Here is a 22221-nt window from a genome sequence, read left to right as displayed (position 1 = left end):
GCAGCCTGGATACAAACATACAATAACCAAATACAATATTCTTGGAAACTTAATTCTATATATTGGAGAAGAGTTCATATCATAAAATAACATGTTGACAGGATTCTCATAACACATACATTAAACTGCAGGAGACTAACTTATGCAGAAGAGCAGCAGTGGAGGCTGTTCTGTAATTAAGGTGGCTGAGCTTCCATAAATCTGGTTTCAGACATTATTTCCTCTCAAGCACTCCTTCAAAAAGTTCTGAAATAAAAATAAGATTACAGGCAGACTGAAAGTATTTCCCAACAATATTTAATCATAATCTGTTGCTGAGTTATGACCTCCTAGAAAGAGAGCTTTCCAATACAGCTTTCAAAAATCTCTTAACATTGTTATACAGCACATCATCCACCACCTCAAAGAAAAGCCAGCAAAGAAACACATAAAGCCTGCTTTAATGGGCTTGCATAGATGCTACCTATCATCCAGAGTAAGCACCATATTAAGGCATTCACATGGTTCCTTTTGCCTAAAGAGTACAGTGTGAATGACCTTATTATTCAGGTCTTGCATTGCAAAACGACTCATCTTTCCATTACTAAAAGACTCAATTTGGAATGCAGCCTTTAACAAAAGCTCCCAGGTCATTCCTATCTAGCCATTATCAGGTGGAAAGTACATGGGAAAACTGCCACTAAAAACTTAACTGGGCTCCCAAACCCCAACACTCCTGCAGTCCTTCCCATGTAGAGGTGTCAGGATGACTTAATACCAATTTTATGAAAGCTCCTTAGATGTCACACTCATGAATTACATAATTTTGTATATACTGGCTATTGCTTAACTCTCTTTGTATCTATGAAGTAAGAAGAATTAGAGTGTGCTGGAAAATTTCAGAATCTATCCACTTTTAAAATAAATTTATTAGCTTGGCTATCACTAATAAGGACATCCAAAGTCGTTATTTTTATGCAGGTAGTAAAAGTTATAGCTTAGAGTTGTCTATCTCACCAAAACTGAGCAACGCTGTCAATACACAGTAGAAGGTTTTAAAAAATGGAATGTATGCTACATGGCAGCCAATTCGAAGTTTGTATTGCTCCACTAACGTTATCTGACAACCCACTCTTTATGAACATGAAGTCAAAAGTCCCATTTTTCCCAAAGAGTCCGAAAAATGCAACTGTATCAACTACTTTTAAAAGCTTAGACTACAGCAACTTGAAACTTTGAATATATCGCTGTATTTTAAAAGATCGTGGCACTACGTTTCTTAGTCAGATTAACTCTGGCGAGAAGTAAATGTGTGCAAATAATGATACAAAGATACACAAACAAATTAACCTAGGCTACTGGAGCAAACAAACACCACCTTGCAACTAAATAAAACACAAAATCATGGTATTTGTCTTTCACTCCCAGACCTGTACCTACAGCACTTCACCCAGAACATCCAACCAGTTCGACAGTTTCACAGACAGACTTTAAACAAGTAGTATAAAATAAGTAAGACTACGGTGTAAGGCAAATATACTAAAATATGAGAAGAAATGGAAAACAAGAACCTAATATAAGTTAAAGGAAGACAAAAAAAGCATAGACAGACTTTATGCTTAAGACAAGAAAGAGGAAAGTAGTGGCATCTACCTCCTTAAGTTTTCCTTCTTTATTCCTCCATATACACACACAAAACTAAAATATAATCAGAAGACCACTGCAACAGATTTGATTAATTCATCCTTCTCAAATCTTTAACAAATAGTTTCTGGAAAACTGCTAACAAACCTAACACAGTACTCGGCACACCCCTTAAAACTACTGGTATTTAGTCAAACACATTTTTACCTCCTGAGGAAAGCAGGAGTTGATTGTGATAGCAATTTACAGTTCTGCAAAATAGAAAGTTACCTAGCAATGCAGTTACAAGTACCACATTTTTGACCTTCCAAGATTTAAAAGACATGAGAAGTCTATATATTATCTTTATCATTGAGGCTTTTCCCTTTTTTTAAGGAGTACAAGCTAGAAATCACAGATTTTCTAAAAAATACTCAAACCCTCTACATCACAGTATTTACTGTAAAAAAAAAAAAAACACAGACAAACAAAAAAAACCCTTGACATTAGCTGCCTGCCAATAATATTTGTGACAAATGGAAGACTGTCGAAGAAAACATGTTTCCATGGTCATTTTTTTCTCCTGAATAACAAATTGTTTGAATAAAGTCTTTTGAAAAATAACTTCCTTTTTGTTGCTTCCACTCAAACAATAAGTGAGTATTCCTAATCTAACATTCATGAGAAATACTGCACTGTAAGATTACTGCGATCATGTCTTCTGTTTCATATTCAACCAAAAAGCAAGTCTCAAGCACTATATTCCCTGTAGAAGACATGACATGAGAAAATAAACCCGTTGAAAATCAAAAGTTAACGCCTCAATGCAAAAAGGCTATAGTCTCAGACTCTCTGTAAGAGGAAAAAAAAAAGCCAATACATCCCCTATTCTGCATTAGGCGCCCAAGATCTCCCTAATTTCAGGGCTAATGGAAAAAGGGCATCAATATTAAAAAAGAAAAAAAAAAAAAGAAAAAATCTATTAAAAAGCCACTCCAAAACACCACATACTTGTGTGGATTATAGTATCCGAGAATGCGCTCTGAACAAAGTATCCATCACTCGTTTTGGGTTTTTTCCATCACCTTCCTAATCCAGCTTTCTACAGAGATCACACAAATCCACCAACGTGTATCTTGCACTACAGGCTTAATTATGAAAAATAGAATTTGTGTGAATTATCTGAATTCTTTTTAGACTCGGTGTAAGAAACAGCTATGCCTCACTTATTTTCCTGTCTCATTACGCCTCGCTCATAAAGTGAAACCCTTCTTCAGCGCTGAAAATTCATTTTAAAATGTTATTAAAAGAGACTGTAAAAACCAGGCTGTGACACAGCTCGCTCTCGTTTTTACTCACACTTTGGATTATAGCATGCTAGATATATCCACATCCAGAATTGTCCAACACGTAATAAAACAGCCCTCTTCCAACACCATCACAGGCAGCATGAATATAACATTTTCCCCCCCAGACAACATAAGGGGAGGTCTGACTAGGAACCCGCGACAGCCGATACAAGCGCAGCACACTCTCTGGCAACTACTGCTAAAACCGAAAAACCCACCCTGCAGCACTGGGCACCCCCCGAGCCCACTGCCCGGCGGGCTCGGGGGGCTCTGCGGGCCCCCGACCGGCCCCTGCCCCCGCCTCCCAGCGACCAACATCCTGCAGCAGGTCACCGCGGCCGGGACAGCCCAGAGCCGCGCTAGGCCGAGGGCGCAGCCCCGGGGCCGACCGGAGGCCCCGGGGCGGGGCGGCGCGGCGCAGCCCAGCTCCATGCCGCCGCGCCGTGCCCCGCTCCACCGGCGGCGGCCGGCCCTGCCTATATTAGGCAAGAGAAACAGGGCCGGCCGCTCCCCGCCGGACCGGGACCCCCACGGCCCGCAGGTGCAGCCAGCCCCTGCCGCCAGCCGGTCCCGGCGGCCCAGCATGCGCCCCTCCCCCGGCGCGGGCCCGCCCGCTCCGCCGGCGCGGCCGCCCGCCCTCCCTCCGCCGCTGCCCCCCGCTCTCCGCACTGCGGGCGCGGCCGGCCGCTTCCCCCCTCCCCCCGCTCTCCTCAGCGGAGCACGCGGCCCCGCCGGGGCGCCTTCCCGAGCGGGGCGGCGGGCTCCTTACCGCGGCAGCGCGGCCGGCGGGCCGGGGCCGGCGCGGCGGCAGCGGGCTCACGCACGAGGGGCGCTGAACCCCATCACCAGCCCCGAGAGCCGCCGGGGTTCCTCCTGCTGCTGCCGCCGCGGGGAGAAAGACCCGCCCCGCCGCGCCACCGCCGCCAATAGCCACGCAAAAAGCTAATGATTAACGGCTGCGCGGGCCAATTAGCGGCGCGGCGCCCTCCCTCGGCGCTGCCGGTGAGCGGCGCCTCTCAGCGCTTACGCGCTCGCAAGCCCGCCCAGCAGACAGCGACGAATCGCAGCGCGCCGCTGCGTTGACAGACGGACGTGAGCACCAATGAGAACGCCGCTTTAGCACGGAGACCGGCACCGCAACGCCCGCCCACTGTGGACGGCCGACGGCCACTCGCCGCGCGGCGGCGCGCAGACGGACTGCTGCCGCGGCTAATGACAGCCGCCCCCTGCCATGTCCCCTCTCCCTCGGCCCCCCTCCCCCGGGCCGTACCAACCCTCCCTTGACCGTGGTTCGCCCAAGCATGGCCGCTGCCGCCTGGGAAGTGGTCTAGCCCAAGCAGCGGCTGCCCAGCCCCGCTGGGAGCCCCTCACGGGCCCTCCTGGCAGCCGCACGAAGATCCCGCACCCCAGACCGGGCCGGCGCAGGGCCGGCTGGGAGCTGTAGTCGCGGCTTCGCCGCGCAGCCACTCGCCCCCCAGGCCTCTCGCCCTGGCTCCAGCCCTCAGCCGGTCTTTCCACCAGTCTCCACATCCGGCGGCACCGCTCGGGTCGCCCCGTCCTGCGCGGCCCTCGCTTAGCCCGGCCGTTAACGCCATCCTGCGCCTGCCGCCCTCTCCGCCCGTCCAGCCCATCTCCCGCGGGGCGGCCTGTCGGGAAGTAACCGGGCCGCTTTCCTGCCCCCTTCCCGCCCCGCTCTGGCTCCTTCAGCCCTCCCTCTGTCCCCCGCGCACCATCCGAGCGAAGCAGCGGCCGGTACGAGGCAGCGCCGGGCAGGAACATGCCGTTTAACACACATACACACACACATAAAGAGAAAACGATCGCGGGAAGAAGCGCGGGTGCGCGCGCTCCCTCCGGCGGTGCGTCATTTCCGGGCGGCGGCGGTTTGAGCTCGGGGCCCGCGAAGGTGCGGCGCGGCGGCGGTCGGGGCCGTGAGTGGCGTGGTGGGGCCCGGCGTGGCGGCCCCCGCCCGTGAGCGGCCCCTCAGGGTCGCAGGGAGCTGGAGGGGCCGGTTCCAGCCCGTTCCGTTCCCCGCGGTGCGATGCGCAGTGACATGGCGGCGGCGGCGGCGGGTTGTGAGGGGGCGGCCGAGGCTCTGCCTCGCGGGCGGAGGCCGGGCCGGCAGCGCGGCCCGACCCCGCGGAGCAGCGAGGTGTAACGCCCCGAGAGACCGAGCGCTGAGCAGCGTCGGGGGGTGCCCCGGGTGGGGCCGGCTCGTTGTGAAGGGACGAGCTTCCAGGCGACTCTCGTTCCTTCTCAGCCCGTGTTTGTGCCAGAAGGTATCGCTAGTTCTGTTCGCCCTGGCTGCCGCCACTGGGTTGTCGCAGCGTGTGATCAGGTAGTTCTGCTATTGCAGGGAATTGCGTAAGTAAAAAACAAAAAAGAAAGAAGAAAAAATGGCCCTAGGTAGGTATTAAGGTGTCTGTTTTCTTCAAGCCCAGTACACGGACCTGTGGAAAAACCGTTGTGTGATACAGAGCTTTGCGATGTCCTTTCTTCTGTCTGATTGCTTTTTTGTTGTAACACTTTTTAAAATGCCGTATTCTAAGAATTTAGGTGGTTTTTCAATTCTTTATTGTTGCACCGCTGGAAAAATGGTTGATAAATCAATTAGCTAAAGGCCCATGGTTTTCTTAGAGCCTTAAATTCACTGTTAAGTTTAATTGAACATACAGTCGTGGAGTGGTTGGAGCCATCAATAAGCAATTTATGATGGAAATACTCGTTTGTTTTAGGCATCTACTACTGAGCTGCATTAAAAGACTATACTTAGTGGCCTGTAAAAACAAATAGTGGGTTTATATTGTGATATCAGTTTGTGTTGACAAACAGCTGTTGCAAAACTTAAATAGTCCTTCTTGAAGTTCTTGTCAGTCTTGCACCCAGCCTTCCAATAAAGAAACACATCACTTAGGGCATTGTCCTCAACAAGTTGGGTCTCAGTGCATGCTTCCGGGAGGGTAAGTGCCTACAATGAAATGCAGTGTGGCAGCCACAGTGACAGAAAGAATTCCAGATTATTTTTCTTTTAATTTCTACTTTATTTTACTAGTATTTACACTGACCTTATCCCTTGGTGGTTACTTACTTTTCCAGATGATTTATTAATTCATTGAACATAATAGAAGTTGGAGCAGGTTCCTCTGAAATATTGTTGATGTTGTTTCTCTCATGTATGAACAATCTACTTGCTTGTATTAAAAAAAAAAAAGTTTCACTGCATTTTTTCCATGACAGCTCAATTTTGTTAAAAGTTTGAGAGACTTTCTCAAAAGTTTTCCTGGAAACTATAATCACTGTACAAATATGTTTATACAACTTACTCTGTTTTAATTAATTTTGAAAAATAGTAGAAACTGGACTGCATCAGCCATTTTATATGTACGTTGTTGTAGATCATCTTCAAAAAAACTTCAGTAGACTTGAAAGAAAAGACTCACCTTTACAAAAGGTGCATTGACTCACACTAAATAGATGCATTTATCTTGGTGTTTGCAAGTTTTGGACTTCATAAGTTTCACTGATTTTTATGCCCTACAAATGAATCATGCCATAGTTCCATGACTCTTCCCCATACCTGCTTTTAAAAGTTGGGATTGTGTTTGACTAGCTGATCCTGAGATACTAAAGCAATTTTAAATACAAAGTTGCTGGGTTTAGTAATTCAGCTCTTTAATCCTTGTTTTCCTTAAAAACACTTGAGAAAATACCATGTGATTTTTCTTTTTATTTTTTACTCATAAAACTTCTGTAGCTGAACAAACTCTCTGAGTGAAAAGTTAGGTCTCCACACCAAACCTTTTAGGTCTGTTTTGTCCGAAACACTTCAGAAAGTTGAGGTTCCGGAGCTTGTGTTCTAGAGATGTGGGAAGGTTGATGAGATGTGCATTATAACAAATTAAGGGCACAGAAACAAATGAAGAATTGTAGGTAGAGAAAACATGCACTAATCTTTCTCTCTCTTCTTAGAGCTTCCAAATCTGCAATGGGTAGAACAACAGACACAAACTGGTCTTCTGCTACACTGACTTTTTTTTTTTAAAAAAAAAAGGGCCATTTTTATTTTTTGACATTACTACACTGGTATACGTAATTGATCTGTCTCAAAATAAAATATAAATGACCACCACTGCCAAAGTCATTACACATAAGTAAGGCATCGATTCTCAATATAATTATTACTTTAGCAAATCAATAAAAGGCGATTTGGTGGAATTCATTTCTTTCTCTGTCTTGTTTGATCACTCTTTGTTCTTATTGCAGCCTTCCAGTACTTAAAGGGGGCCTACAGGAAAGCTGGAGAGGGACTTTTTACAAGGGCGTGTAGTGATAGGACAAGGGGCAATGGATTTAAACAGAAAGAGGGGAGATTTAGATTAGATCTAAGGAAGAAATTTTTCACTCAGAGGGTGGTGAGGCATTGGAACAGGTTGCCCAGAGAAGTTGTAGATGCCCCATCCCTGGAAGTGTTCAAGGCCAGGTTGGATGAGACTTTGGGCAACCTGGTGTAGTGGAGGGTTTCCCTGCTGTTTCCCTGCCCATGGCAGGGGAACTGGAACTAGATGATCTTTGATTCTATGATTCATTTTCTGTGCATCCAAAATGAATCCTTCACAGGGTCAATATACCTTGCGTAGTGCCTTCTGTACTTTGGATATCATAAAGTAGTGCTGCAGGTATGAGTACAGCCTGAATATGGATTTTCATTACTGCCATTTGTTCAGAAACCACGACAGAGTTCTTTGAATCTTCAGAGCATGATTCTTTGTATGATCATTATCAGTGCATGTTTACAGTGGTTGAATTCAACTTAAAAGGTTTGGAAAGGAAGGTGCCTTTAAAAAAATGTGCATTTTAGTAATCTGAGTTCTTAAAACATCATTCTGAAGTGCATATTCTCAGGCAATCGTATCTCAAGCATCAAATATTTTGCCTGAGGTATTTTTTACTTGTCATGAACTCCACAGTAAACAACCATGAGAGCGGTAGGTTATATATGCACAGCCGATGGCAAAGTCCATCTTTGGAAGCTTGTAGTTCAAGTTTAAATAATAGTGTAGGTAAGGTGAACGCAAAGGACTGGCGCATAAAGTTGATAACTAGAGGAACATTGGGGTGATGTGATCATGCACACTACTTTGCCTTTCCAAAGAGCAATACAATGGAAGCTTTAGTAATGCACAATTCATATTGCTGTCTTGTCTTGTGCTCACGCTAGTCAGTGTGTATGTTTTTATAATAGTCATTGTTCACAGCATGTGGACTTTAATTATTCATCTCTTCTGTAATTGCTCACTATTCATTTCTTTAATCATTCACCTAGAGAAAAAAAAACCCAGAACTTGTACATCTCTGATAGTTAGTGCTTTCTGTGTTGCTGTTGCTGCTTTTTAAGATGGATCTTCAAAGTCAGCTTTAACCTTGTTAGTGACTGATCCAGAAACATTTTTTGTGGTAGTATTGCTATGTACTGATGAATCATATGTGCCTTCTCTAATTCAGATTCATGCTTCTGAAACTGCGTGGTTTTTATTCAGTGTTTCAGTGAAAGAATCTTGTCATAATCTAGTTCAACAGAAAGTTAGTTATGTTAACATTTCATTGTCGTATTGTCACTCACAACAAGCTATGCAGCAAGCTGATCAGAAGTATATAATTTTCTCTGCTTTTATAGACCAGAAAATAATCACAGAAAATGAGTCAGAAATTCTCTTCAGGGGTGAATCACAGAACTGGATGTTGAACAGGTTCGTTGGGTCCACTGCTCCTGCAGCTTACTTGTTTAAGGTTGGCTCTACAGAAATATTTAGTGTTTGTTTTTGCCAGCTGTCTTGAATTACCTTAATCAACTTTTAAAGAAAAATAAATACTCCGTGGAAAATATTGTGATAGAACTATTGAAGTGACTATGATTGCTTTCCCAACAGTTAGAGCTGAGATGTTTCTGTTTGCCTAACTGAGAGATGAAGTGGATATTTATTTTATTTATGGTTTCTTTTCTGCGAAATGCATCTCTTGGATATACAGGGTAAGCCAGAGGCTTTCCTTTTTCTGTTAAGCAAAGTTCAGTGATGGGCATGCATCAAAGAGCCTTGATATTGACAGTAGTACTTTTATCTGCTGCTGAATGTTCCAGAGGCCCGAGATACAAGATTATTGTTCTTTAAAGATATGAGAGATATTTCACTTAAAAAACGGCCAGGGCAGGGAGAAGCGCAATCACAAATAACACGGAATGTCTGGTTTGCAAAACAAATCCAGATTTCCTTTCTCTGTAACTGGCTGTTTCATTGGCATTCAAAGGTATCCCTCTTTATCCGTGGACAGATTCTGTTCTAGAAGGTCTGTAGTCAGAAGTCTGTTATCAGGAGGAGGTTTAGCAGCACTGGGCTTGTTCCTTTAGCATCTCGAGTGCATGACCTAATAGGAATCTAGGGAGAAAAGATCCTGTCTTTCTGCTGGTACCAGACTTACTTGAGAACTGGTCATGTTGTACCTTGGGCGTGCTATTGGAAGCACAACAGCAGCCTCCCTCCCTCCAGCCATGGAGTTCTTAATGCTGGGTGAACCACTTGCACTCATCCAGTCGGTGACATCAGTTACATGTTTCTGAGACCAGGGTTGAAACGGTGTTTATGCAGAAGTCCTTAAGTGTGTGTTTTACCTCCTCAATCTGTTTTACCTCCTCACCTGTACTCCATGACATTAGAAGGAATGCACACACGTATCTACGATGTCAGTTCGGATTGTTGTTTTCATACGTGTGCAGGATAACTCTTCAAGAATATTCTTCTTAAAATAAGTCCCCTAGCAGCTAAGTAATTTGATACAAACCAGAACAGAATCCATAGCGATGGTAACGACAGCCCTGAGGACCGGGCGGTGTGAGAGGTGCCCAGCAGAGGCTCAGCGAATCCCCGTCCCACAGCTCCACTCCACCCTGTGCGGCACCGCGGCCGGGGGCTCCGTGTGCCGCGACCACCGCTGGGGTGAGCACCATGGAGAGGGGTCTCAGGGCGTGGCACTTGCGACCGCCTTGGAACGCTTCCAGTAGGAACCCCTTCTCCCATCCCAAGGGAAAGGTTCTGCGGTTGTAGTCTAACATAGACCTGTGGAAGATGGAGTGTTAGAAGATGTTTGTATAGTTGTGCTGGAACAAAAGCCTAGGCTCTTTCAACTTGAGATAGACAGAGAGGGAGATAGACAGACAGACAGACACTGCAGTTACAGCTAGATTCTCTTCACTGAAGAGAACATGACTTCAGCTGGAAGACCATACGTCAAGTTTAGTAGCTAGAATTTCATAAGTGGAATTATTTAGGAATACAGATGTGCTGTTCTTTCACTGTGGCATATAATTTCGTCTGAATCAGTCTGTTTTACCTCCTCACCTGTACTCCATGACATTAGGAGGAAACTGTTACAAACTCTGTTTTGCCTGATCATGCTTTATTGTGTTGATTACTTTAACCATTTGCATTGTCTGCAGGTCTGTCTCACGTTATGTCCAGTCAGGTACTTAGTGCTGCAGACGCCTGAAGTGAATGACCGTTTAGCTCAGCACATTTCTTCTTGTGAATGTAATGGTTCGTCTCACCAAATCAGATCTGACTTCTTCTGAGTTGCTTCAGAAATACATGTATCAAAAAGTCTGACTGCCACATGCTCAGAGTTTTGCTGTCAAACCTACTGGTACAATATCTACTGTTAACAATACAGGAAGCATATTTGGCTGATATTCTTTGATCCTATGATCGTTAAGGTAATCCTGCTCCTCACGCAGGCCACAAATCCAAAATATTTAGGTAATGCTTTGACGTAAAGATTTGTTGCTTTCCTCATGTTTAGTTAGCATACTACTGCTGAGCTTTTTACCCATTTGTTTTTTTGTTTAAAGTCTATTGAAGTTATAAGAGACCAGAAGCTAGTATTTCTTCTCTGACTCTGTCCCCTTGGACAAAAATGAATGGAGAATCCACATTTTTAGTCTGAAGCACAGTATGAGAGTTTTCACTGATTAATTCTGTGGTTTAAGATTACTTCTTTCTGAGGAAAGTAAAATTCTGTATTTTTTTTTTCCCCCCTCCCCCTTTCCCCCAAACTGGGCATATTTTACCCTTTATTCCTGATTTGATTCTTAGGATTAAAAATTTTAGCGGACTGTTACTTCCATCATCAGAAGGTTAGATAACCTTTTTTCGGTAACTTTTCTAAAAATATTTACTAAAAGAGTTGTATTTCACTGTCTATAAGTAAGCTCTGTTTGAATGGCCAATAACTTCAATCCATGAATGGGGAACTTTTTTAAAAAACTGTTTCATAGCATTGAGGAAGTGATACAGGCTGACCTCTTCGTACTGGAATAGTTAGAATATTTTGTTGACACTGAGGTGGTGGGCTCTTCTGCCACCATCTGCATTATTTTATGCTTTCTGGGGAGATTTCTCAAGACTTGAGAATAGTTGTGTAGATATTGAATATTTCAAGATGGAGGGATTATTGTTGTTCCATGAAGCTTTATTCTGTAATGCATTGCAGACCTGTCTCTTAAGCAAGACATCTTTTTTTGGTTTTGTGTCCCTTAGGTTCAACATGGCTAGTGCATTCCAGGAAGCACCTACACTTGAATCTTCTTATTCAGAAAATGTTGATGCTAAGCTGTCCTTTCTACCTGAAAGACTGAGAAAGAAACTACTTCCTTTTCAGGAGAAAGGCATCATATTTGCACTTCAGCGAAGTGGCAGGTAAAATCCTTATTGTATCATATGCTAAAAAGAATGATTTTAGATAAACGTAAATTAATTTTTACAAAGGCTATGCAGTATCAGCAGGTATTAGATGAGTTATATTACAGAATTTTTTTGTAAACTATAAGATAACATAGTTTAAAATGAAGGGTTGTTTTGTTTTTTCCCCAGAGGATGAAGAAAAGTTTAATAATGCGAAAAGAGGATTGTAGTATCAAAGATCTCCTCACGTAAGAGGAGGCTAATGTCAGTAGGACCATCCTTTTTGTCATGTTAATAGAGAATTCTTAAAATAAGTTAATTCACATTTGTTTCTTTAGTTCTTAATGGCGTGGTAGAGCTGTTAAGAGAATGACTAACAGATCTTGGTGCATCTGTGTGGTATTCTATTTTAAACTTGGTACAATTCTGGCATGTAGTCAGGGTGTTCTGGAACTCGCTGAGCTGCAACAGCAGAGCAGAAGCCTTGCAGAGTGCTCAGTTAGCAAGTACAGCAACTGATAGAGCCGGCATTAAACAATTAAGTACCTGATAAATCAGAAAAATAGTTTATGCAGTAGAGGCTGGAAATATTTTGCTGAGTAAGAGCCTCTTACTGAATTACAGGGGCAAAAATGAGAGAAGGGAAATGCTATTTTCGCATTTATAAGTTTTAGAAAATGAAGGCAAATGCAACCTAAAGCCATGAAACTACTGTATGTTGTTCTTTCGGAAGGTAATGACATGACAATGGCACAAATGAAATTATTTTAACTTTGGTTTTAAAGAAGGGTGAAGTTAGTTTCGGATCATTTCATCATCTTGCTCAGAACAAGAGGCTTAGGGTCTAAGCAGGTTGCTTGCTAAAGTTTGTGATTTTTTCAGGAGGAAGAAAATTGTGCATCTCTTTCTCTAAAGGTGAAAAATGGGAAAGGAAATGTTTATCATCAGTTCTTGCAATTTTATGGAACTTTTGATCAATTCATATTTCCTCTGAAGTTTTCACTTCAATTCTATTCATTTGGCCAAAAACTTTCAGCAATTAGAAGATTGCTGTCTTCACGGAAAGAAGCAAGCCATCTATTTTATGCTGCCAGAATAGGTAGCAGAGTAGGAAGATGAGCCCAGCCATTAATGTGCAAGGCTGAACTTTAAAAACCTTTATGCTGTGTTGCCATTAACTTCTCTGTGACCACTGGCCATGTTTGGCACTTCGCTGCTGCACAGTGTGACTGTGAGAATGAATGCACACAGTTTTAACGGATCACTAAGACTTTGACAGAGCAGACAGCAGAGTCAACATTAGAGTTGATTTTAATAAATCCAAATACCATCTATCAGTTGATTGGGTTCTAATAAGGGCAGGTGAAGTTTGTGTAGTATGCAACTGAGGTGTGGCTTGATATGTAAATAGTGAAATAGCAGAAGACATTAAATGTGTGTAGTTTCTTTAATGTTACTTAGTGCAGGCTAGTGGATGTATATGAAAGTAGCATAATCTTTTGCAGTCTCTTATATAATATAGAGGTTCTTCGGGAAGCAGCTTAACTGTAGGACTAGATAAATTCTAATCAGATATTTCTTCTTTTTGTTTGAGAAGTAACAATTGCCTGCAACAAGTATGTAAAAAGGTTTGAAATACCTAGGCTAATTCTGTCAAGGAGGAAATCATATTATTTTCATTAAGGTTATGGACTTCATGTTGTTTTCTTTTCTTGAAACCTTTGACTAACAAAAGACTGTTGAATAATATGGCACTGATGGTTTTACTGTGACAGGCATATGAAAGTATTTTCATCATGATTGCAAGAAATCCCGTTCCTTGGTGTAGCAAATTCTAAATGTTAGTTGGGTCAAATTGAGGAATTGTGTGTGCACTCTCAGCCGGCCTCTATATAAAGTAAAATGTATTAAGCTAAACTTTCCTGAGGATTATTTTTTTTTTTAAATCTGCCCCTTTTTCAGGCAGACCTATTTTTCTTTCTGTCCCAAAACAGAGAACAAGGCTCTGCTGCTTGTAGCTGAATTTTCATATTAGTTTGTCAGCCCATGGCTCATCCAAGTCTTTGTTTTGCATACTCCTTAATAATTTAAGCCTTCTTTCAGTACTCCCAGTGGTATACTGTAGTAGGGTCTGTTACTTTTTCGTAAAAGTACCTTTTCTAGTTTCAAAAATATATGAACATAGGACTTGAAGTAAGCAGTATGTTCCTCTCAGTTCTTCTTTCTTCTCTGTCTCAGGATATGCACTCCCTTTGCAGTCATCACTTAATCCATCCTTTCCTGTAGTGGCAGGAAACTGGTGTAGAGAAAGTGTTCTATTGTTAGCTGAAGAGATTTAATTAAAATTATCTTAGGTTAGACAAGCACCCAGCGTGAAAAGGGACTTATTATTAGAACAGACTTTTTCTTGCATGAAAGTGGCTGGGACTAACCTATTAATTCCGTTGTCTTTTCCCTGAGTGTAAAATAAATATGCTGTTGTGATTTGTGCTTTTGATTCATTAGTAAATGAATCAAAGGCTTTTTCAGTAGATGCTCTGCAGGCATCATCTAGACTGCCTGACACTTTTCTAAGAAATAGTAATTCTAGAGCCTATATAATTCAGTGTGTGGTTTGCAAACATCATTATTTAGCATTGCTTGGTGACGATATCTGAAAAAGTTGCCTTCAGACACACAGATATCTTATTTTCTAGGAATGCTGGCAGAACAATTTGTTTAACCTGTCTTGCTTGTGGATGTGAAAGAGGACTTAGAGATATTTACCACTCATGAAATAAGCTTTTCCATTAAAACTGTATGCTCAAACAATTTAATCTAGTTTCTTGTTGTGTTTTCTTCTCGCTTTCTTACGTAAGGTTCAAGTGCATTAACATTGTAACTTCTATTTTCTGGAAAAAAAAGAATATAAAGGTATCTAAATATTGAAATACTTATTGATACATTTACCAGGATCTGTATTTTTTTCCAATGTTGATTTATAGCTAATTTTTACTTTTTAATGGTACGTTTAAGTTTTAGAGGTAATACATTTTGGAACAGGCTGCCTAGGGAAGTGGTGGAGTCCCCATGCCTGGAGGTGTTTAAAAACCATGTGGATTTGGTGTTGAGCAACATGGTTTAGGGACCCTGACAGTGCTGGGTGAATGGTTGGACTCGATGATCTTGAAGGTCTCTTCCAACCAGATGATTCTATGATTAATTTATATGTTCTGGAGAATGTGATTTTTAGTTTCGCATAAATGCTGGCTTAATGTTATTTATTGAGTATAGACACAGTAAAGAAGCAGTAAATGACAAAATCCTGCATCATAAGAGATGAGCAGTTCTTTCCAGTCTTAGAAAACAAAGCTGAAAAGTAATCCTAGGGGAAAAAGGATGGAATGGCTATTTAATGAATATGTAGAGGATCAAACAGTTAATTTAATACGTTTCAGCAATTAAATATGGAGTAGCTCTGTGAGTACTGTGTTCTTAAAGAAAGGTTTCTTTTTTTAAAGACATTGGTTTGTAATGTTCCAGAATACATTTCACATCTGAGAAGTGCCAAAGGAGAGAGAGAGATGATTAAATGAAGATGCTAGCTCACAGAACGAGGTTCAGATGCAGGAAGTATGAATGAGAGATTGAGCCAAGTTCTGCAGAGCTTTCATGGCCAGGGAGGCTTGTTTGGAAGTGGTGCTGGAGGAACTGGGAAGCAATTCAAATGGAACAAAAAATGCATTGTCAGTAAGTGAATGTAGAATGTCATTCAGGAGAGGAACTGTGTGGGGTTAAAAAAAAAAGATTTAAGAACAGAAAAAAGCAATGGTAGTAATCTGAGAAATTACCTAGGCTTAAATGTGGACTTTTAGCAGCAGGAATAGAGAAGAAAATACAGATTTTTTTTTTTTTTTTTAAATGCAGGGCACAATTTCTTAGAATTGAAGAGAAGAACTGAGTGAGATAAAGACTACAAGTGTAGGTAATAGATTGTCAACAGTGATAGAGAGAGGGGAAATGAGTTTAGTGTTAGCTGTGTGCAATGGAAGTTTGCAGCGGGAGAATCCACAATGAAAAATTGATGTGTTTAACTATAGGCACCAGGGAGAGAGCAGAATGAAAGTGATCAGTTTTGAGTATGTAAGACAAGCTGGTTTAATGTGAGCGAGAAAAAGTAAGGTCTTAAAGAACTATGAGTCAAACTCTGACTGACTTAATGGAAGTTGGAAGGAGAGGAAGGACATGGGCAGAAGAGAACACTACCCCAAAGGTAGCTGGGTAAACAATTTAAATCCACATGCCTTGTGATGTCTTTGTATTTGAAGGGGGGGATAAGTAGAGTAGAGGAGATAAAGCAAAGTAGAAAAGATCAGCAGAATTGCTTAGTTCAGTGATATATGTCAGAAAGAAGTGGGATAGTCTGTCAATAGCTGAATGGATGGTTGGTTTTGAAGTGTTTGGATGGTACAAAAAGTATTTTGAAGTATTGATATGGAGACGGAACCAAGTGTAGGGGAAAACTAAACACTAGTTTTGAGACCTTGGGATACTGGAGGGAAAAGACATTGAATCTAGGAACTATTGAAAATGGAGAGACTAGTGGTGAGAGACTTTTCTAGGTGATTCTTTTCCCTGTTGCCTGATTCGTCTACCTTTAAAGGAGGAAGACATGAAGAGGGTAGCTCTTCTGCAGCTCTTGCAGTGCAGCTCACTGCAGGGGAAGAGTCACATGGGAAAGCAGAGTTTATTGGAAAAGTAATAAGAAGTACCTAAATTTCATTGAAAGTCATTAGGCTACATCCTAAGGAAGGGAGACTGTTGATCACAAGTATTTCAGTCATGCCAGCTAATACTGAGTTTAAGGTTTGTAGCCTAGATTGTCAGTAGTTGAAATTAGTTGATGTTATTCCAACTGTTCTGATTAACTGAAGTAAATTTTTCTTGCATTGAATCAGCTGGTGAACCAATTTGTCTCTGAAGCCAGTGACTGACTAGGTAAAGAGGTTTCACTGTCACTGTTAATTGATAAAAATTCTAGTCAAGATGACACTGAACAGTTCAATTAATATATTCTAAAAACCTATTGAAGTGTCTGAGCTTAACCTTTGACTTGACCACTCTGATACATGTTGTTCCACGCGTCTCTGTCAAAGCTAAAATACTAGGTATGTTGTCAAATGTGGTCTCATAGCTTTCAAATCTTAATAAAGCATTTTAGGTGGTATTTTCAGTTACTTGTTGAGTGTTGGAGAAAAGCATAAGACAGCAGAGCTCCTCTACGCTCCTTTAGAGAATCATTGACACAGCAGATGTGGCAATTTAGTAAATCTTACATTAGATTGAGGGTTGTTTTTTTAATTATTTAGATTTTTTTTTAAATACCTAATGTAGTTCAAGAGCAAGAGTATCATATAGTTTAAATCTTCTGGGGCTCTATTTTTGGTGAAACAACCTTGATTATTTTTGCAGGGAAGTCAGCTCTCTTTGTTCTAGTTTTAGGACTGCGTGCTGTGATTACTGACACACAAATGTAATGGCTGCTTGCGCAGTTTTATATAAAAATGTACCAAGTTCAAATTCCTTAAATAACCCTTGGTTAAGATGTTAGTGCTAAAGTGTTGGCTTGTGAGTAGGAGGTAAATTATATGTTGTAGTGTTATATAAAACTGACTCACATGAGTAGGTGAGAATCCCAAGAATATCAAGACACCCACACTAGCGAAAGAAAGATGCGAGCTTCCTCTGTACAACATGTTCCAAAGACTGCATTAACAAAAACAGCTTTAATTTGTTTGAGTAGTAACAAAATTTTTCAGTGTCTTAAGGAATGGAGTGCTACTGCTTCGATTGCCTTGGAAAATGTCTTTAAAAGTGAAGGAGTTTGTGCTGAAAAAGTTACCTGTGGTTCTAATAATTTTTTCTGAATCAATAGCTGTTGAAAATTAATCGAAACATTAAGTTATCCCCACAAGCAAGCAAGCAATAGTTGCATTGGATTGCTATACCCCTTTAGCTTTTCATCCTCCATGTAAGGAAGCAGATCTGTCTGGTTTAGAGGAGATTGTTGCAAAATATTTCTGTAGTTACAGGAAACCTCTAGCACTGACTATATGACTTAGTAGGATTCTCGGTTGTATAGACCTTAGATACATGCCAGTGTGTTGTTAATCGGTGTTCTTTCAAGAGCGAAGTTCATAATTAGATTCTTTGTCTTGCAAAGATACCTTGCTGAAGGAGCCAGAATTAATATAAGAAACTTTATTATTTGCTTGGTTAATATTGCTCACATTTCAGAAAGGGTGACCCGAATGTGACCCAGACACACAGAATCAGAAAAGATTTTAATTTAAACATTTTTTCCTTCCCGGAAACTCACTTTATGAAACTGTGTTAGTATTAACTTCTTTCTGATGCAGACTATTTTTGTGAGGCTATGACATATGCCACATGAGCTTAGCCTCAGTTTCCTTCTGCTTCTCCAATCAACTCATCTGCATAAAATTTTAAAGATCTGCTTCTCCTTCTGCTTTGCGAAGTTGATTCCAATCTTCTTGACATCAACACAACCAGGAGCTCTTTCTGTGCTCTTTGAGTTTTGAAAAATTATGCTTTCTGACTTTGCAGAGGCAGAACTTTCCTGACGAGAGCTTTCGTAGGGCTAGGTTTTGGGTTTCTTCCTTAGTTCCTTCTTCTGTTTTTTGCTAAATTCTGGTTTCTCTCCGAGGTTTGCTCTAGTAAGAATGTGTAAGTGCACCTTTGCTCGGTGCTTGATACCTTTACAAGACTGTTGTGATAGTGCGTGCTAACTCATGAATATCTGTGATTCTTTCCATATAGAGGAAAGCTTCACACACAGTGATGGGTTTTGTGTATAACCTCAGGTGCTTGTACTTGTTCTCTTTTGGGTGGGGATCAACAGTAAGGCTTTGGACCTACGTGCACCTGAGGTGAAACAACACAGTAGACTTCTTGCTCTCTTCTCTGCATGCATATTCACTTACCAGAGTACATTCTCACACAAAGCTTCCTGTTTTGGTCTTTGTGTTTGCGTTTTAATGGAAAATGTAGTTTTATTTTAAAGCTGATACATCTCAAAATGAAAGGGTTGTTAAATCCTAGTGAAGATCAGACTATGCCATTCCCTTCTGTTTTTGAAAGATACTACTGTGTCTGAAGCCCATTGCTACCCCTACAACTACAAAAGGGTAATGAATAGTAGGAAGATTGTAGCAGCATGTGCAATGCATCCGAATGAGATTCTGATGTTTTCTGTCAGGAAAAAATAGCAGATTTCCTTGATAAATGGACAGAGATTCAAATGCTAATCACAGGTTTCACTGTGAAGAAGGGAAACATTTAAAAATTAAGTGAGAAAGAACCTGAAAAAATTTGCCATTGACTCTGGTGCTTTTTGCACAGTTGGACTTGCTGCTGAGAGTAAGTGTAACCAAGGCATCTAAAATGATTTTTTTCCCTGCTCTTCTGAAACTTTTGACCATGTGGGCTGAGCTTATAACAGGATATGAAACTGCGTATCATCGCTCTGATTTATATTCTTGGATAGAGCTATTATTAAGGTGTCATATGAACAGATGGGATATGAATGATGAAGCTCAGATTGGGTAACTACCAGTTGAGAGGAAATGACTAATTGAACTTCAGAGAACAAGAAGTCTGTCTTCTTGCAGTCAAAATACGTGAAACAAAAATACATATTTGTCCCTTCAATGTAGCTGAAGATCTGTTTCTTCTGCTTTGACAGCATGGAACCTTTATGTTCATGTTGGCAGCTTGTCTGACTGCAATAATATAGAACATACTGAAGTTTGTTTTAAATAGAGGCTGCATATTTTTAAGATTATATAAAGCAAAATGTAAAGTATTGCTTTTTAACAGCTTAATGCAACTATTGGATATCTTATGAGTTCCGTGTGATCTGGGCCATAATGATGGGGAAGTTCTTTACATTTCAAATCTAATTGTTGTGATTATAAACTGGGAACACTTGATGATTTTCCTCTCAGTAACATAGGCTATTTTTCATAGCCCTGGAGTCTACTGAAAAAATTTTGGACTTCTCGTATTTTGTAACTGCATTAAACAGGCATCTTTAAGGTTCTTATTCTAAAACTGTGAAAACTACAGAGAAAAAAAACCACACTGCATTTTTAATGCTTTAAAATGCATTAACTCATAAAATAATTTTAATATTCTCAATTTCTACTTCCCTTCATTTTATTAACTTCTACCTCTATCATAAACTGATCTTGTGTGTCATGACAAAACTTTTATCGAGTGTAAGCATCAATAGTGTTAAGCAATTGGCATATATCAGCAATTTTGAAACTGTAGCACTTTTTAGTATGAACCGTGTAGATCAAAGCAGTGATTCATATTGTTAACTGTATCATAACAGAGGACTTAACATATTCAGATACTCTTAACTGGAGCTTTAAAAAACAATTTTTTGCATGCAATTCATATCAATCTGTGATGTGTCTAGTCAAATGTTTAAATGACTAAAATAAAATGTATGGGTTGCAAGTACAGGAAGAAAATCCAAACTACTTATGACAAAGCTATTTCATCATTGTGTGAGAGAAAAGAATGAATGCTTAACAAAATAGCAAAATATCACTATAGATATGTAACTTTTAAGTATATGGGTGTTTCTGTGGAATCTCTATTTGTATTGGAACTGCAGAAACAAGGAACATAAAACTGTGTTGATCACTTTATCCTCATTATCTTTTAAGAGTGGTTGTGATATGAATAAAATGATGGTAGTTACTTTGTGCTTCCATTCATTTACCAGCAACAAATAGATGAGTTTCTGTAAATATTTAAAAGCTGGCAACTTTGTCGCTGCTACTTAAGAAGTTTCACTTCAGACGTATTAAGTGGAAGTTAATAGACATGAAAAAAGAAGATACTCTATAGCAGCAAAGATTCTGTGATCACAGTCTGAAAATGCGTGCAAAAGAAAAACAACAAGTTCTTGTTCTTCAGCAGATAATTCATTAGCGCTAAGCTGAAAAAAAATCTCGTTTTATGGAAAAAACGTCTATTCCTGTGGTTGACATATTTTTAAGGCTTTTTATTTTAATTTCTGTTCGGTTTCTAATTTGTCAGAGCAATTTGTAAATCACTCTGAATTTCTTCATTTTAGCTTTTTATCCTGAAAGAAAGAATGAGAGTCCAAATAGTTAGTTCACATACGCCGAGGAACAGTGCAGTAGGATCTTATGCATTCTCACTTTGATTTTTGTGTGTCTGACATAATTAACATCTCATCGTTTATGCAATTCTACTGAAATCTAAGTTGATATGCTGAGAAATACTGTATTTGTCAGCACAAGTTGGCAAGGAATGTTTGTGTTCCTGTCGTCTTTACCACATTTCCTTTACTACCAGATGCTACTTGGATGCAATGTACTCTCAGTTATTGCTATATTTGTGCATTTGCTCTGACATCCTTGTATTAAATGTATTATATTGTTGAAGAAGGTCTTTGGTTTATTCTTGAGATGCCTCTGCTCTGTAGCTCATTGCTGTAGTCTTACTTACTTTCTGCATCTGTGTGAGGAGTTTAAAACCCCTGCAACTCTATGTTGTAGTGCATTCCAATTGATTTCAGGCTTCAAACTGTTTTTAAAAAATGTGATTAATGTACTGAAAGTAGTTGGCCTTTGAAAGCATCTGCAAAAAGAAAGATGTTTTGTAAACTTCAGTTCAAGCAATTAACAATGAGTATTAAATGAAAAAAAAATCAGTCTTTGAAGTGAGCAAAAACTGACATTATTTTAAAATTAGAATTGTGTGTTAGTTGTCTGCAAATAAATGTCTTTGCCCAGCTGCAAATCACAGATGTCAAGGCCCCACAGTCATGAGTTGCCACTAAAAATAATTCTCTTCCTGCCTTTTTTCCTTTGTAAATCTGTGTAGACTTGGGGGGATTTCTTTTATTATGTTTCCTTCCTTTGTTTTCATCGCTTCATCCCTAACAACTTGGGAGGGGAGTGTGGTTTCAAAGCTATTGCAAGTAGATCATTTGTTACTTATAAAAAATTAAGTTATGTACAATATATTTTTAATTCTTTTTCTGTGTTAGTTGAAAGACATGGATGAAATTGGTAGATGTTGAAATTTACACTGGCAGATGGAGTGAGCAAACAGCAGTATACCATGTTTCTCAGAATATCAAACATTTATGTCACACATCAGGTCTGAAAAGTGCCACTTTGTTTTCTACTGAGATGTCTGTTTTGACCGCAGAAAGGTCCATTTTGACTCCAAAGCAAGATGCATGTTGTTAGACATAATGACAGCTCTAAGCTGACGGTGCGGCTACAAGCGTTAGTCCTTAGTGTAAAGTGGCTGGTTTTTGTGCAGAAAAGAAGACTTCTGTGGGTAGCTACACTAACTTCAGGATACCTACCACTAAAAAAGCAGCTCTGTGTTACTTTAAAGGATTTTCGGTATCAAAATACAGAACGTTTATGTCTTGGTGTGTTAAATTTTGTTATAGACGTAAAGACCTGGAAGGTCTTTTCAATTTT

The 22221-nt window shown here is 40.6% G+C and overlaps 1 protein-coding gene across 2 annotated transcripts in view; it reads left to right on the top strand.

Moving 5' to 3' along the window:
* The first annotated feature begins 4830 nt into the window (after positions 1–4830).
* Positions 4831–22221, top strand: part of ZRANB3 (zinc finger RANBP2-type containing 3) — a 48481-nt gene continuing 31090 nt past the window's right edge. The window contains exons 1-2 of one of the 2 annotated variants that reach the window (XM_086615337.1): positions 4831–4857; positions 11537–11695. In XM_086615337.1, the coding sequence (XP_086471463.1) occupies positions 11544–11695 (152 nt within the window). In that variant the 5' untranslated portion in view covers positions 4831–4857; positions 11537–11543. Of the gene's footprint in view, positions 4858–11399; positions 11696–22221 lie in introns of those variants that run through there. The other variant, XM_009992747.2, reaches the window with a different exon arrangement.

Source organism: Tauraco erythrolophus, chromosome 8 (assembly GCF_009769465.1).
Source record: "Tauraco erythrolophus isolate bTauEry1 chromosome 8, bTauEry1.pri, whole genome shotgun sequence".
Classification (NCBI taxonomy): domain Eukaryota; kingdom Metazoa; phylum Chordata; class Aves; order Musophagiformes; family Musophagidae; genus Tauraco; species Tauraco erythrolophus.
Note: the sequence above shows the minus strand (reverse complement) of the source record. Positions and strands in the feature narration are given on the sequence as shown.